General features: G+C 34.4%; 1 protein-coding gene across 3 annotated transcripts; it reads left to right on the forward strand.

The window, feature by feature from the left end:
* The first annotated feature begins 80 nt into the window (after positions 1–80).
* On the forward strand, positions 81–16,136 carry muc13b (mucin 13b, cell surface associated). 3 transcript variants are annotated; one of them, NM_001308550.1, is made up of 19 exons: positions 81–246; positions 4,251–4,301; positions 4,472–4,528; positions 4,705–4,755; positions 4,935–4,991; positions 5,162–5,218; positions 5,381–5,425; positions 8,266–8,298; positions 8,480–8,539; positions 10,793–10,912; positions 11,161–11,267; positions 11,444–11,502; positions 11,826–11,935; positions 12,044–12,178; positions 12,277–12,319; positions 14,522–14,559; positions 14,666–14,753; positions 14,848–15,043; positions 15,390–16,136. In NM_001308550.1, exons 1-19 carry the CDS (start codon positions 180–182, stop codon positions 15,534–15,536), a joined length of 1,521 nt encoding a protein of 506 aa, NP_001295479.1. In that variant the 5' UTR covers positions 81–179; the 3' UTR covers positions 15,537–16,136. The 3 variants fall into 3 exon arrangements, with proteins under 3 accessions (NP_001295479.1, XP_021335848.1, XP_073774026.1); XM_021480173.2 differs by having other exon boundaries at positions 5,384–5,425; positions 15,390–15,811; XM_073917925.1 differs by lacking the exon at positions 4,935–4,991 and having other exon boundaries at positions 15,390–15,811.
* The last annotated feature ends 1,999 nt before the right edge of the window (positions 16,137–18,135 follow it).

Raw genomic sequence — 18,135 nt, forward strand, 5'->3', positions numbered from 1 at the left:
TCGTCACACGTCAAAAGTTAATCTTCAGCGCTTCCCCCTGATCTCAATGTTTAAACTGGGCGTCTTAACACATTTGATTCACTGAACAGACGGCAGTGCCAAACGTCCAGCAACCAGACGAGCTGATTTTTTTATACTTCCTTATATTACTGCACTCCTGCTCGGAGTAAAATCTGAAAATGAAAAAAGCGCTAAAGACCTTTCTGATCTTCTGCTTAGTGGCTGCAACGACTGCACAAGGTTCAAGTGAGTGTTTTCCTGTCTATATAAACCTTCTTAGAGAAATTAAATTAAATGAATATCATTTAGTTGTTTTTTATTGGTCAACTATACCTTTCAGTCATTTGGACATTTATTGGTTTGCTAAAAGGTGATTGCAAATTGACTGACTTTAAGTGGTAGTTCACACGAAAATCATTTACTCACCTTACACTTGTTACTTTATTATGTTTTACTTATCCTTCAAAACCTATTTGAGTTTCTTTCTTCTGTAAACACAAAATAAGATATTTTTTAAAATGCTGGTTGATCATAATTGACGTTCATTGTCTTTTTCCCTATAGCATGGAACCAGCATTCTTCAACAATATCTTCCTTTCTTTAAAAAAAAAAAAAAACTCTTACATGTTTGAAACCATATGAGTACATGATGACAGCATATTACATATTTGGGTGAACTATCCCTTTAAATGTTGTATGTTGTTCATAGTTTGTGAAACTCACAATTTTCAGAACTTTCATTACTAATAGCTTGTTCTATTTTTTATGATTAGATAGACAATGATTATTTGTTATTTTTTTAGCTTTTTAGCATGGAAGATTAGTAATTGTTGCTATTATTTTGAAGAATGCTGCTTAGCTTTGAAGGTTAATTATTAACCAAGTAGTTTTTTTTTTAAGATTTGAAGGTATAGCAGTATAGAATAGCAGAAGAAATGTCATTGTTTATTAATTAATAACTCCAAAAAAAAAAAAAACTGGGATTATCTGTTATTTATTCGCAGAGAGGTTGTTCAGTGGGTAAACCATTTATTTTGAGTTTTCGATCAGTGTGACTTAGAATCTAATTTTTAACTTGATTAACTTTACTCAAGCTATATTATCAGTAAAGGGGTGATGATTTGTTTGATCTGAATGTGACCATATATCATTTGTTAAAGCTATTTTGTCGTAGTAGTAATTAAGAAGATGAAAATTTGGGTTTAAAAAAAGTCAGAATTAATAGCCCTCTTGAAGTATAAGCCCACCTGAATATATTTCTCCCCCAATTTTTGTTTAACAGAAAGAAGATTTATTCAACACTTTTCCAAACATAATAGTTTTAATAAGTGATAATTAATTTTCCTTCATCTTTGATTTTTATGACATTATTTTTCAAGATAACAGAACTTGTCAGCTTAAAGTGACATTTAAAGGTTTAATAACTAGGTTCATTAGGCAAGTTAGGGTAATTAGGCAAATTATTGTATAATAATGGTTTGATCTCTAGACAACTGAAAAAAAAATTCTTAAGGGAGCTAATAACATACTTTAAATTGGTTTAAATGCTAAAAATAAAAACAGCTTTAATTCTAGTCGAACTAAAACATTCTCCAGAAGAAAAAATATCATAGGAAATACTGTAAAAAAAATGCCTTGCACTGTGTATATATAAAATGTTTCAATATTTTAAATGTTAAATATTTTTATACATATGCAAATCTAGTATAACATTTAACATTTTATGTTGTATCACAATGTAATACTGTGCTTTTTGAGATCATGATCAAATAGATGATATATACCTCCAATATAGAGCGATATATATGGGCCTTTACATTAATCGACATGTTATTTCATTGTTATATACAGATAAAAAACCCATATATATTTTGGCAAATTTATTCAATAGTCTCAGTGTTTTCTGATTGTTCTTTTGGTTTGTCATAATCTTTTACTGACTATTATTTTTTATTATTTCTTTACAGTAGTTTACCTTGATCTTGCTTTCCTCTGTTGATGGTAAATGACACTGTGAACTTTGCTATCCTCATTATGAGGTGTTTGGGGAACTGTTGACGTTTTATTGCTTTCAAAGTCCTTTTACAATTTTTATTGCTTTCCCAAGAAAATGATCTACTCATTCCAATAGATATGATGTGATTAAGGCCCTACCCTAAATGCCATTATTTGATGAATTTAACTCTCATGAAGCATACAAACAAAACTATGAATAATTACTTGTAGTTCCTGAAATACCTTTAAAACAAAGATGACATTTTTCCTTATTCATATTTTTCATCTCATCATGTTTTTTTTCTGCTAAAGTGACATTTTGACAATTAGAAACATCAAGCTGATCTTGTTTACAAATCTTGTTTTCTAATACAACATAAGCACATTTTGTATTGTTTTATTTTATTGGTTATGGTTACTTTACAATAAGGTTTCATAAGGTAATGTTAAATAATGTACTAACATGGTGTACTGACATGAACTATTAATGAACAATACTTGTACAGCATGTATTTAAAAAAAAAAAAAAACAGTTCAGCATTTACTAACGCATGATTAAAACTCAAATGCATGCTTGTTACCATTAATTAATGCACTGAGAATTAACATGAACTTACAATAAGCAATTTTGTTGCATTAAATAACTGTATGAACAAAACAAAACAAAGCCTATACCTTATGTAAGACCACAAAGTTTTACCATTGGCACAAAAAGGGAACATTCTTAAATGCTTAATGTGAAAAAAGCTTAACGTGGCTTAACGTACTTAAACATCAACCAGAGAAACCCAAATTTCTGTCAAACTTTACTTGTGATTAACTCTAACTACTGTAAAAAGAATGAGACCTAATTTAATAGATAAAATAAAATAAAAAAAACATCACGTTAAGTGTTTTCTCCCTCTTTGAAGTCCATTATAAGGAAAAAGCTTAGCATGGCTTAATGTACATTAACTACAAGTAGGAAAAATCAAATCCCTATCAAATTTTACTCATGACAAATACTTTCCGATGTCAAAAGAATGAGCTGTAATCTTAGTGAGTGAAAATTATCACGTTATGCGTTTCCCCATTGAAGTCCATTATAAAAGGAAAAAGCTTAACATGGCTTAATGTACCTAAACAAAAAGGGCATACCAAAAATCTATGAAATTTTACTGAACAATGTAACGTTAAGTGTTTTATCCCCATTGAATTCCATTATAAGAGCTTAATGTGGTTTCAATTTACCACATCTGGAGACAAATTTTTATAAAAATATACTCATAAACACTTTCTGCTGTAAAAAGAACAAGCTTTTATTTTGTGTATCAAGTAAACAACATCACTTTAATTCCATTATAAAAAAAACAAACTAAAAAAAACAGCTTAACATGGCTTAACGTACCTTAACACTGACCAGGGAAACCCGAATTTCTGTCAAACTTTACTTGTGATTAACAGTATTGTCAAAAAAACGGGCACTATTTTCATAAAGTGAACAATATCACGTTTGAGTGTTTTCTCCCTATTGAAGTCCATAATAAGGAAAGGCTTAAACTAACTTTACAACAACCGAGGGAAACCAAATGTTAAAAGAGCTGTTAATAAAATCTAATTTTATTTATAAATTTTAACCCTTCCTGTCAAAAGAATGCGCTAGTGCATGTCATTGACATCCCCACGACAACATAGGGGAAAACGCTTAACACATTATTGTTCATTTTAGCTGTGATAACGGGGCTCATTCTTTTGCTAGTAGTTAATGCTAACTAATCACAAGTGAAATTTGATAGAAATTTGATTTTCCTTGCTATGTTAAGGTACATTAAGCCATGTTAAGCTTTTTCCTTATAATAGATCTCAATGGGGAAGAAAAGGCTTAACGAAATGTTTTTTTATTTTATCTATGAAATTGGGTCTTGTTCCTTTTACAGTAGTTAGGGTTAATTACGAGAAAAGTTTGACAGACATTTGGGTTTCTCGGGTTGATGTTTAGGTACATTAAGCCACGCTAAGCTTTTTTTACATTAAGCATTTTAAAATGTCCCACAACAAGGACAACTTTGCCACCACCACCACTGCAGCCACTATGACACAAGGTTCTCCCATACCCATAGTACAAAATCCACCAACCATTTACATTTACTCATTTAGCAGACTCCTTTACATAAAAAGATTTACAAGAAGGGTAAAATAAGCAGTTCAAATCAACAAAGTTGCACTATATAAATCCTTTAACAAGTCTAAGTTTTTTTTTTTTTTTTTACGTGCAGGCACAACCACAGGTCCTGCCACCACCACTGATGCAGCTCCTACAACTCAAGGTACTGCCATATCCATTGTACAAAATCCCACCAGCATTTATGTTTAGATTTGCTCTTTTAGCAGACACTTTATACAAAGCAAATTACGAGTGAGGGTAAAAGAAGAACTTCAGATCATCAGAGAGTTTCAGTGCATAAATGCTATGACAAGTCTTTTTTAATACTTGCAGGCCCAATAAGCTCGACGACTCCTTCCCCCCTTGTCACTGAAACCACTACAACACAAGGTACTGCCATATCCATTGTACAAAATCCACCAACCATTTACATTTACTCATTTAGCAGACTCCTTTACATAAAAAGATTTACAAGAAGGGTAAAATAAGCAGTTCAAATCAACAAAGTTGCACTATATAAATCCTTTAACAAGTCTAAGTTTTTTTTTGTTTTTTTTTACGTGCAGGCACAAGCACAGGTCCTGTCACCACCACTAATGCAGCTCCTACAACACAAGGTACTGCCATATACATTGTACAAAATCCCACCAGCATTTATGTTTACATTTATTCAATTAGCAGACACTTTATACAAAGCAATTTACAAGAGAGGATAAAAGAAGAACTTCAGATCATCAGAGAGTTGCAGTGCATAAATGGTATGACAAGTCTTTTTTTTTTTTTTTTTTACTTGCAGGCCCAATAAGCTCGACGACTCCTTCCCCCATTGTCACGGAAGCCCCTACAACACAAGGTACTGCCATATCCATTGTACAAAACCCCACCAGCATTTATGTTTACATTTATTCAATTAGCAGACACTTTATACAAAGCAATTTACAAGTGAGGGTAAAAGAAGAACTTCAGATCATCATAAATGGTATGACATAAATGGTATGACAAGTCTTTTTTTTATACTTGCAGGCCCAATAAGCTCGACGACTCCTTCCCCCATTGTCACTGAATCCACTACAACACAAGGTACTCCCATATACATATTACAAAAAGTTATTTAGCCGACGCTTTTACCCAAAGCGGTTTTAAATGAAGGGGGTCAAAGAAGCAATTCAAATAATCAGAGTTGTAGTATTTAAATGCATTGACAAGTCAAATTTGATGTAATTTTATTTTTTTTATTTCCAGCAGGCTCATCAAGCACGGCTTCTGCCAACACCACCTCTGCAGCTGGTACAACACAAGATACAACACATTACAAAATCTCACCAGTATTTATGTTTACATTTACTCATTTACCAGAGGTTTTTATAACTATTAGCTGCTGCTTATTTGGGGCTGGGTTGTGGGTACTTAAACAGATCAAAACATAATCAACCTTGGAAATGGCAGGCCACCTTTTTGCGGTTAAGCCCGATGGCATTAAATTTTGAGGTGCTGATTCGCATCCCTGCTACATCACACTTGGCAAGAAACAGTCTAAGCACAAGCTGAAGGTTCAGGTTTAAAAAAGTAAACAGGACAGCATCATCTGCAAATAGCAGAGATATAATCCTGTGATCCACAAATCAGAGCTCCTCCGGTCCAAGGCTGCACCTAGAAATGTTGTCCATAATAATAACGAACAGAACCGGTGAAAAAGGGCTGCCCTGCTGGAGTCAAACATGTGCTGGGTACAATACTCTGAAATCTGGACTTCACTAGAACTATGTTAAGCTGATTTGACACAATCTACATTGTAAAAAGCACTATTTAAATAAACCACAATTGAATGGAATTGAATTCTGAATTATTGCTGGTATTGTGAACCAAACTCCGGCTCTATTCATACAGAGACCGGTCAGCCCTTAACAGAGCACCTCCGGACCCATATTGCCAGAGCACCCCTTATAATATGCCACAAGGGACATGGTCGAATGCTTTTTCCAAGTCTACAAATACATATGAACTGGTCGGACATACTCACATAGACCTTCAAAGATTCCAGTGAGGGTGTAAAGCTGGTCCTGTATTTTGCAGCCTCGACAAAATTTACATAGCTCTTCCTAAATCTGGTTGGATTTTCTTAAAGTCTTGGCTAAAATGTCAGGGTGACCAAGCTTTCTCTGTAGCTGCTTTTAAATTTTGGAACGATTTGCCCCTTTCCATTAGTTTGGCACCATCTCTGTCTGTTTTTATATCTTAAGCAGAAGGTTGTTTTTAATTGCGTCATTGTTTCAGGGAGGCTGAGGAATGTGATTCCCCTATAGTTGGAACACACCCTTCAGCCCCCCTTCTTAAGAATGATAACCAACATTCCAGTTGCCCAGTCCAGATGAGACAACACTTTGTCTCAATGTCTCCAGCTTCCATCAGGATATGGTCAAAGTCCCTCTCACATGTGGTTCAGACAGACATTTACAGAGGACCCTGTTGACAGCTCTGTCCCTCTTTTTACCTGAGTGAAAGTCCAAGACATCCAGTCGAAGATCAGATGAAACAACTACAAAGTTGACAATCAACCTTTGACCTAGGGTGTCCTGGTTCCATGTGCAGTAATGGATATCTTTTTGCTCGAACATTGTGTTTGTTATGGATAAACTGTGACTTCCACAGAATTACATAAACAAAACATTGTTCAGATTCAGAGCAGGGAGCCAGGTCAAGTTTTGTGGGATAAAAACCCGGTTACCAGACACTTGTACGCAAGCCATAATCCATGGCTCACCAGGGGCCTCATGTATCAACGCTGCGTACGCACAAAAACTTTGCTCACGCCAGGTTTCACGCTCAGAATCGCTCACGTTTGGATTTACTAACAATGAACTGAACGTGGGAATGTGCGCAGCTTCACGGCAGCTTTCTGGCTGGCGTACGCACATTTTTTGTGTGTGTCTGTTTTATTCCCAATGGCGACTCCTAGAGGCAGTTGTGTTAAATTCCTCTCTACAAAGTGTCTGAGCCTTGCAATGGCAGCTGTATGAGACGGGTTCATCTAGCAGGTATAAAAGGTTTCCATACCATACAGTTGAGCAGCTAAACATTAAAGCACAATTTGCAGCGGTCGCCTGTTTTTCCAATGTAATCTGAGCAATCTACCGCACACACATTGCTATTAAGAAACTATCTGAAGATGAATTTGCATGCGTGAATCAGAAACATTTCCATTCAATAAATGTGCAAAAAAATATGATGCACAAACTTATTGATGATTCCTACTTGTCTTTCTCGTGATAAATAGTGGGCAAAATCTGATATGTAGCGGGGGAAAAAAGAATGAGCTCATACACTGGATTCGAGCCGAGTTCATGCTCAAACGTGTTAATTAATACATGATCACATGCGTCTTACGAGGTGCGCCACTGAGACTGTTAAAAGTACTGCAACATTTTACAGATATAAACCACACTATTTCTTTTTTTGATGCACTCAGTGCGATGTTCAGACCCAACTGTGTTAACCGCATCAGCTAAACTCTCCCACTCTATTTTGTTTCTTTTGTTGTTAATTCCGGAGAACAAACTTGCAAATAACACCGCTTTTCTCCGGTTTACCTCCGAAAGCAGCACCTCCAATTCACATTCTGTTCAAAGTTTCTCTTTTTGCTTGATTTTGCCGTTGCTTTTTCGTTGGGTTTTGCCATTAGCATAGTCATTGGCATATTCATACGGGGGAGGAGGCAGGGAGGGGTTTTGTGCTCGTGCATGTTGCGCTCAGTTTCACGTTCATTCGGATGTACAAAAGAATATTCGTGAGATTCGGCATTCAACATTTACAGCTTTGTGCGTACGCAATGTTTTAGTAAGATTTCCACGCAAGTCTTCGAACATGAGGCCCCAGGTGTCTTTAATACTGAACCTTTTCACAATATTCAAACACTGAAGATACTACAGAGATACTGAATTTGGGGTTTTTATTAGTTGTCATCATTGAAGTAAAAAAAAAAAACACTTGAAATATATCAGCCTATGTGGACTGAATGTATGCACAATACAAGTTTCACATCTTGAATGGAATTAGTGAAATAAATCTACTTTTTGAACTTATTCTAATTATATGACCAGGACCAAGTCTTTTTTTTTCTTTTTTACCAGCAGGCACAACAGACACAGGCTCTACGACACAAGGTACTCCTATATACATAGTACAAAATCTCATCAACATTTACGTTTACATTTACTCAATTGGCAGATGCATTAACACAAAGCGATTTACAAGAGAGGATAAAAGAAAAACTTCAAATCATCAGAGTGTAACATTATATTAATGCTGTGACAAGTCTAAGTTATTGTTATTTTTGTTTACCAGATGGCACAACAAGCACAGCTCCTCCCACCACCACGACCACTCCAGCCACTACGACACAAGGTACTCGTATATCCATAGTACAAATTCCCACCAGCAGGCTCAAAGACTACATTGTCATTTTTTAATAGTAAAAAGGTATCCTTAAAGGGTCATGAAACCTCCCTCAAGGTTCAAGTCTACCTCAGAATTAAAAAGATAAATAAATAAAATGAGACACAAACCTTGAGGAGACCAATGATTTTATAGTTTATAAAGTTGAAATGCAAATAAATAAACAGTAAGTAATTTAATACCCTTCTACATTTGTTATTCGTAATTCCATTCGTAAAATGAGGAGGACTTCTCTCCTCCTCAGTCCTCGGGTCTGAATGCAGACACAGTGAATAGCAGTGCAGCAGGTCTCTTGCACCGTTTATTTCAACCATTAGCCCTGCCGGTAATCTGGAGAATTTTAAACATGTGCGACCACAACAACAAAGATGTAAGCAATGTGTCTGAATCGTAAAGAACTCAACTGATAAAAGGCAAAGTCCGCCATTCTTAAATTCTTGTACAGCTCCCCCGACAAAAATTATTGCTGCAAACCAACAGCTTTGCTGTATCGGCCCTGAGAGCATTGCGGGGAAAACATTCAACAAACCTTTGGATCATGGAAACAAGCACATACGACCCGTGCCGTGTGTGGTCTCACCCAGTCATTGGGTCTCACAGCTTGGAAGATCTGCCTTGCCTTCGGAAAGCACATGCTCTCATAAATAACTAAGAAGCAGGGTCTTCTCATAGGATAGGAACACTCAGCCTTAATAATGATGAAAAACTGACGTGTCATTACTCCACTAGCAGATTCACAATACGTCACCGATTTTGATCCCGGCCCAAGAATTATTTTAAACCCGGGAGATGAAATTAGCTGACAAAAACTCAAAATTATCTAGTTTTCCTCGCAATTAAAGCCAACAGATGCTGATGTTGTCTTAAATGATGCTCAACACACACAAATCTGTTAAAATCTTAAAAACAGTACTCCAGGGTGTCCTGAACCTTTAAGGACATAGCATGCCACAATTCTCTTATATAGTGTCCATAAATAAAAAAAACATAATTAAAGAAGTGCCATATGGTGGAGAATACTTTTCTTTTTTTTTTTTTTTTTAGAGTTTCCACATCTACTTATTATAACAAAATTTGAGCTTTTTTTTTTTTTTTTTGAGCAGTTGTTGGTAGCATCTTTTTGGTCTCACTTCTAGAATAAAAAAAGGTTATGATCACTTTATAATTATAATTATGTAGTGTGTGATAATGTTTCTCTGATTGATAATGTAATATGTGTTGTAATTTTAGTTATAGTGCAAATAGTGCAATTGTTTGTTCCAAAGTAAGGACTTTTGAATGAAAAAGTGCCATTATTCATGCAAGAGTAAGACTTTTTACAATTGAAATTGTGCTTTATTAAAAACTTAAACCCACAGACTGACTGTAAATTAGTACCTGTCTGTTTTTATATCTAAACTACTTGATTCAGTATTGTCATACCTTTTTAAGTTGCAACAATTACACATTTTTTAAAGATCAAGGTTTAGAATTATATTTGTTGATCATATTTTATTTAGATTTAGTTATTTTAGCTAGAGAAAATTATGTGTAAAGAAAGACTAGTTTACTAAAATAAATAAACCATATTTGTGGGGAAAAAATCAATATTCAGTATTCATAAATTGGATATTTCTACACCTTGAACATGCTAGTCAACTGGTATATAATTCTATCACAGTATTTTGACGAATTAAAAATTAGGATTAAAAACATTATAAACTTCACTATTATCCTAATATAACAAAATGCAATGGTTTTCAAATAACAGTTTTGAAATGATATAAATCGTTGTAATTACTGTTATTAATTACGTAACATTACCCAAATAGTTTTGTTGTCAGTAGACCATTTGTAGAGTTTGAGTGAGGACATGCAAATTGTCATTTTAGAACATTCATTCATGCATTCATTGTCTATTTGGCTTAGTCCCCTTATTAATCTGGGGTCGCCACAGCGGAATGAACGGCCAACTTATCCAGCATATGTTTTACACAGCGGATACCGTTCCAGCTGCAACCCATCACTGGGAAACATCCATATGCATTCATTCACACACATACTAAACTATAGACAATCTAGCTGACCCAATTCACCATGTCTTTGGACTTGTGGGGGAAACCTGACCACATATTTACAGAAAATAGTTAAAACTGCTGCTAGACAAGATTTTTTTCTAGTTCCCAAAAGTTAAATGTCTAATCTTGTTTGTTTATTTTTAAGGTCCATGTGCATCTAGTCCTTGTATTGGAGGCAGTACCTGTGAAAATCGCTTTGAAGGATCGTTTGCTTGCATCTGTCGGCCTGGGCTATTTTATGATGAAAATGACGGCTGTATTCGAAGTATGACTGCCTCCATTTTGAGTCATCAGAACACACAATAATATGTAAAATACAATACACTGTAGCTTGTGGTATAGAATTGAAGCTGCATTTTTTAAGTAATCTGCTGAATCAAACTGACATTTCCTGTGAGCTAATTACAATAGTATGCAGCTTGAAAGTTACACCTTGGTGTATTGCTATTTTTTATTATACATTTCTTTATCATAGAACACATTTACTTATGTTGTGTTCTTTTACAATTTCAGGAAAGGTCTTCCCTGGTAATTTCAAATTAAACGAGGATTTTAAAAAAGAAATGGCTGACACAACATCTAAAGAGTTTAAAGACAAAGCTCAGGAAATTGAAGATGATGTAAGGAATTGAATTTCATTTATGATTTGTTTAGCATTTCAGTCCCAAAAGACAATATATTATTACTATTACTGCCGGTCAGTGTAAAGATCCTTGCTTCTTTCGTCTTTGAATGAGAGATGTAAAGAAAAAGGTTTCAAATGGTTTGAATTGCTTTCTGTTTTTTTTTTAAACAGCTCAGGGAGTCTTTGAAGGAAGTAGATGGTTATATTAGGTCCATTGTTTTAAAACTGAGGCAAGTAACATTTTTATCATTGATTTTGCTTTCATTTTATTTGTGAACACTTGTGAAAATACAATACCTGCGTTTGGAGCAATGTTTATTCTTTGAATATTTATTGCATAAATAGGATTTTGCACAAAAAAAAATAGTTGCCACTTTTAGCACAAGCCTTACAATTCAAAGTGAAACAATGGTAATTCAGACTTTACTTTTCCATTTGGAGTTATTTAAAGTAAAATAAGTTGAGAAGCATGTGTGCTTTTTTTAAAATGTATTCATTTATTATAATTTTTATACATATTATTTTCATGATTTTCTTGTTCCAACCTTCCCAGTAATGGCAGTATAGTTGCAGAAGTACAGAACATCTTTGAGCCATCATCCACCGCCACATCAGAAAAAATTGAAGAAAGCATTGAAGTTTCATTTCCTGACAGTTTTGAAAGTGTGTGCCTATGGCTTCTTTAAAATTGTTTACTGATAAGAATATATAATAATCTAACTATTTACATCATTAGAAGCATGCATTGATACATTTTAACTCAATTCTCAGGCGTCACTTTGTGTGGTGCTGGTGCTTGTGACAGTAGAACCACAAAGTGTAATGAGCAGCCAGGGGGTGGTGCTGTAACATGCACTTGCCTAGATGGCTACATAAAGTCTGATTTCTCAACAGATTCCTGCATTGGTAAGTATCTTTGTTTTTTCATTTTTGCATATGGACAACTTTAAAACAAAAGACAAGCTACCAAAGTATGTACTATTGTTCTTCGATCTGTTCAACAGCTTGCCCAAGTGGGGAGAAAGCAGTGGATGGCAAATGTGAAAAGTATGTGCGTAATTTTATTTAAGGTTTTTTAATGTTTCTACATGAAGATTTCATTATATTAACAGGTTTCATTCAAGTGTAATACAGTACAAGTCAGCATCTGAATGCAAGAGCTTACATGATTGGAGTCATACAGATCTGACAGAAACAGCTGCTTAAAGGTTCAGTTGACCCTAAAATAGGGATGTCCTGAGCCACAAGAGCTTTTTCTAAAAACTCTATAAGGAAGATGTAAATTTCAGGATCAGAGGCACAAAACAGATTAACCTGGATGACTGTACTCCAATATGAAATTTCTTAGTTTCATCATTCCACATCAAAAAATAAATAAATAAATAAAAAAGATTTATCTTTGGAACACAAAAGTGTATATTATTTGAGATATAAGAGAGAATTATTTAATATATTTTTATGAAAACTCTCTTCACCTAAACTCTTCAGAATGTTTGTAAAGAGATCAAAAGTTAATTCCCAAGACTTTTGTAATTAAAATATTAACATTGATCAAACTACACCTGTTAAATGCACAAGGACAAACCTTACCAGCTCTACCGTTTCTGTGACCAAATTTAAATGTGACCCTGGACCACGAAATCAGTCTTATGTTGCAAATATTCATTAGAAAATTCAGTCATTAGCCAAAAATCATTAGAATAATAAGTAAAGATGATGTTCAATGAATATATTTTCTACATTTCCTGCCATGAATATATCAAAAAACAACTTTTGATTATTCATTTAAACAAACTTTAAACAATTTTCTCAGCATTTCTCAGTAACACTCAGTTTTCTCTATTTTATGGTTCATGTTTTTTTATTTTTCCTGTTTATGTATGCTTTTGAATTGCATTATGGGACCTTGATCTTTCTTTCAACAATTTTTAACCTTAAAAAGTTTGAAAAAGTAGCTTTTACTGTCATTTTTAATAGTTTAAAGTAATATATTGCCTGGGTTGGTGTTGTATATTATAGTACAAAAATGTACTTCTATTAAACTGCCAGTACATTTTCTGCTATTTTACAGACTTATTTCACTATATATTATTTCAAAGTAAAATGTCAAAAAAAGTCACTTTGTTAAACTGTAGATTTGAATTTTCAACATAAAAAGTTGACAGAGCAGAAATCAAGGTTCATTAATGTGATTCACAACTTAAAAAAAAAACCCCGAAAAACACTGAATCACAAAATATGGAAACTGTTTATTAACTTTTTTATAATTTTTTTATAGTGTATGGTATACAATATTTCTCTTTAACATATAAATTTGGGTGTGCTAGTTTTTGGAGAGTTATTGTATGTTATTTTGTTAGATAAGCTCCAGATTTGGCTTCAGTGTACTGTATATTCACAAATTATAATATTGCCATAAGGGGGATGCTGACAAGGGAATTGTGCATCCAAATGCAGGTTTATTCAACAGAGAATGGTAAGACAGGCAATGGTTATACACAGGGAATCCAGTGTTGTAGTCAAATAACAGACGAATGGTCAATGCAGGCAGGCAGCAGGCAATATAAACAAATAAACTAGGATTGGTACAAGGCGGGACAAGGCAAGGAAAAATGCATCGTAATGATAACAGATAAACAAACAAGACTCAGCCCTGGTGTGTGTGGGTGTGTGTGTGTGTGTGTGTGTGTGTGTGTGTGTGTGTGTGTGTGTGTGTGTGTGAGCGTGAGCGAAGGCGTGTTGTATAAATAATGCATGTAATCAGTCTTTGACAATCCTCGAGTTGTGTGTATGCAATCAGTCAGAATCAGGAACCAGTTGTGTGGTGGTGCATGGCTGGATCTTGTAGTCCATAATGATGGATTTGTAGTCCGTTAGCGATCTGTAACCGCTAGATAATCATAACAAATATTGTAAAGCTTGCTATAAAAATTTGAATTTAGAAGATAGATTTGTGAGGGGTGTACTTGTATATGCTGAGCACTGTATATATTTTATGAACACCCAATTAAGAGATTTGTATTAAAAAAACTCTTAGACTTGATTAAAAACGCATTTATTTTGGGGCTAAGAAAAAAATATTTTTCAGGGGTTTGGAATGACCTAAATTTTTCATTCAGAATTTCAATTTTGGGGTGAACTGACTTTTTGAATAAAAAAGCTGCCTGTATTTACATTGCAAAAAAATGAAATGTAATACGTGTTTTGTTTTTGACTACGTCACGAATACCTATTTTTTGTTTATTTTAGATGTCCGTTTGGCTTTGCTGGATTTAACTGCGATGATTGTAAGTCAGCTATCCACTATCACCTGAATAAAGCACTTCTTCTCTATTATTCTAGTAGTTTGAGGAACATTCCTGCATCAGTGTGTAATGCAAATTTTTATTACAGCAAATCTTTTGATTGTGGTCGTGGTATCTGCTGTGTTGGGTTCATTGCTGATCATCTTCATGGTGTCCCTGATAGTTGTAAGCTGCAGGTGAGAGTCAAGCACACATTTTGTAGGTTTATTATTACAAACATTCCATAGCTATAACTCTCTTTCTTGTCTGTGCATCCATTTTCAACTCTAGGAATCAAAAGGGAAGTTCCTCACCAGAGGTAGACTTTAGCTTAAGTTATGGCAATAAGGATTTGCATAAACCTACAGGAGTTCCCAGGATCCCTCGGGCTAACCCTGAGTCCAACTGGAAGTCTAACAATCTGGAGATGACCAATAGTGACAGTAATCAGAGCCTGGTGACCAGAGATCGCCCAGAAAGCAAAGGGGTAACACTACACTAAAACACTAATCATGTGCAAAAAGAAATGAAATGCTGACTCTCTTCCAGCCTAACCAGCAAGCATTTTTGCGTGTTTAATAGATGTCTAAACATAGGCTAAACAAGTTTGTCTGACAAATTTAGTTATTAGAATCAAAATGTAGTTATTAAATATCAAAATTTAGTTATTAAACTCTTGTTAGACGTCTAGAATTTTTCACAGACAGCCCAGATAAAGCCTTGTTTTTAATCAAGATGTGTTTAGACGTCTATGTTGGGTTTGATCCAAGCGATAAAAAATGACTTAATTTTTCATCTGGAAGTATTTCTAAACATAATTTGTGTTTTTGTAGCGCTACCATGAATATGAAGAGGCACCGAGTTACAGGACTCAAGTTCCCCCAGCGTATTCGGGTTACTCTGCTGCAAGAGGAATGGATAATGGCGGTGTCCAAAACCCATACTTCCGGCAAGATGATGACAGAATGCACAGATATTAATAATATTGGACCATGAGAACAATTAGATGAGTTGTCTTCATCTTCATGTACTGAATGACATTATTTAATTTAAAAAATAATACATTTTAAAAGTTTGTAATGACATTGCAATCTTAAATACAACTTTTTTTCCTGCTAATGAATCAGCTTATGGGCTTCACTCTTGATACAAGTGTTTGCTTTGAAGTATTTGGAGGAAATGTCTCATTAACTGTTGAATGGAAGCTCTTTACCAACTTACAAACATAAAATCAGTTTTATTTATCCTAAAACACACCCATGTGTTAAATTAAATGGTAAAATGAGAGGCTAAGTTTGATATGTGAATATTTGTATTTATGTCATTTTTTTGGGCTTGTGTTTAGTGTTGCTATAATGCTTGTGCTGGAACTCAGGTGTACATAAAAGAATCTTAAATCATTTGAGATATTCAAGCTGTAATATGATTATTGCATTTTCAAACTGTAACCATTTGAAGTATTATATGATGTTTTGACAATTCAGTTGAAGTATTTTATTATAAATTAAAGAAATATAATAAAACAATATGATTTTTTCAAATAACAAAGTTATAACGTTTTTAATAAATTTCCAAATGTATCTATTTTCAAGTATTTTATTTCTGTTTGTCATCACATATTAAGCAGCTCTTAAAATATAAAAATATCAAGGGAAACAAGGTAATAAGATTGAAATAAAGGTAAAAAGATAAATATATATCTTATCTTTTTTCACTATTATGTTATTGCACTCAAAATTAAAGCAATTCAATTCATCTGTATTTCTATAGCACTTTTACAATGTAGATTGTGTCAAAGCAGCTTAACATAGAAGATTATATTATGATAGTTGACATTCAGTTCAGTTCAGTTCAGTTCAGTTTATTTCAGTGTGGTTTAATTTTTTTTGCTGAAAGTTCAAACACTGAAGAGCAAATACATCGATGCACAGCTCCACAAGTCCCAAACCATGCCAGCCAATGAGTGTAGAGATGTGGTTTTAACAATATAACAATAAAAAATTAATAATAATAATAATAATAATAATAATAATCATAAATATAGGCGGTTCATTCCACTGTGGCGACCCCTGATTGATAAAGGGACTGAGCCGAAAAGAATGAATGAATGAATGAATGAATGAATGAATGAATAATAAATATAGCTGCAAGCAGAAATTATTAGGGCCAAGCAGCCCAGTGGCCACATCCTAAACAAGCAAGGCAACAAGCTACAGAACAGCTGGAAAATTCAATAACTTTTTGGCAGCATGTTTTAAGCCAAAATAGGTGGAAATTGGGCTAATGATCTATGGAGGGTTTAAAACAACAGATTTTCAAACAAATACAAGATGGTGGAAAGGAAGCTGTTTAAATTAGAGAATAAATTATATCAATGTTCACATATCAATGATACAAGGAATCAGGAAGACCAGTCTCATGACAATAGACAAAACTATTCAAAAGCCATTAGTTATAAGCAGGGCTTAATCATTATTAATCATTAATCATTAACTAATAATTCTTTGATCACCAGCCACTGTGGCTAGTAGTTTTCCACCGTTACTAGCCACTTGCCATTTTCACTAGCCACAATTTTGTTGTTAGGAAAATATATTTTGACTTTGGCATGGGTTGTGGCATGCTAAAATTACTTAGTTTAGATTTCAGGGCTCGACACAATAAGGATTTTCTTTTTTTTTTTCTCTGGCCACACCAAACTAATTATTTCCTTGTCACAAATTTTAAATAATGTGTCAAAACACGCAAATTACTGCTGTATACATACACTTTTTATTCAACAAAACAGCTGACATTTAAAAAATCTATATATTATCACGAATCTAAAACTTTGTACGGTGGTCTGTTCTGACTCAAGATCCCAGATCACCAGTTAACTATCCATACAACAACATATTAAAGCAATATTATTGTAAAGGACGATTATCAAATTATTTTAACAAAAATAAAAGCAAGCAAAAGAAAGCAACAAAAACAAGAAAGCGACAACTGCTGCTGCTTATAAAGAATCTCGAGCCCTTGAAGGACAGTGGGTGTACGAGCATTGCACTAGTTTCGTTTCCAGGCACGGTTGCTTTGAGTGAGAAATTGGCACAGGAGATTTTAAACACTCGCACGCATCAAATCATCTGTGCGCACGATACTAAAGCCCTCGTCAGTGAGTGAGGAAAACCTGTCTCACCGTGCGCGTGATCCTCTCATTCATTATTCACCTCCTTACTTTTGCTCGCATGAAAAGCTGTTTTTGTCAGTCGTGCTGCTTCTCGATTCTAAGATCACATTTGTTCGCATATACAGAAACGGTCATAAACTTAAACAGTCTAATCTGTAGTGACGACGTGCCAGCACTGGCAATTTAAAAATGAGTTTCAGCCAGCCAAAGTGGCTAGTGGGAGAGGCTGTCTAACCCGCCACAACCAAAATCTACTCGCATTTGGCGGGTTGACGGGTGTTAATGTAAAGAACTGGTTATAATCAAAAAAAGCGTATGTATCTTTTTTGTATCTCCAGACCACTAGAGGGCATTGCACCGAAATGCTGCAGCTAACTTTAGACCATAGTTGTGATAACACACACCAA

The sequence above is a fragment of the Danio rerio genome, chromosome 12 (genome assembly GCF_049306965.1).
Source record: "Danio rerio strain Tuebingen ecotype United States chromosome 12, GRCz12tu, whole genome shotgun sequence".
Taxonomy (NCBI): domain Eukaryota; kingdom Metazoa; phylum Chordata; class Actinopteri; order Cypriniformes; family Danionidae; genus Danio; species Danio rerio.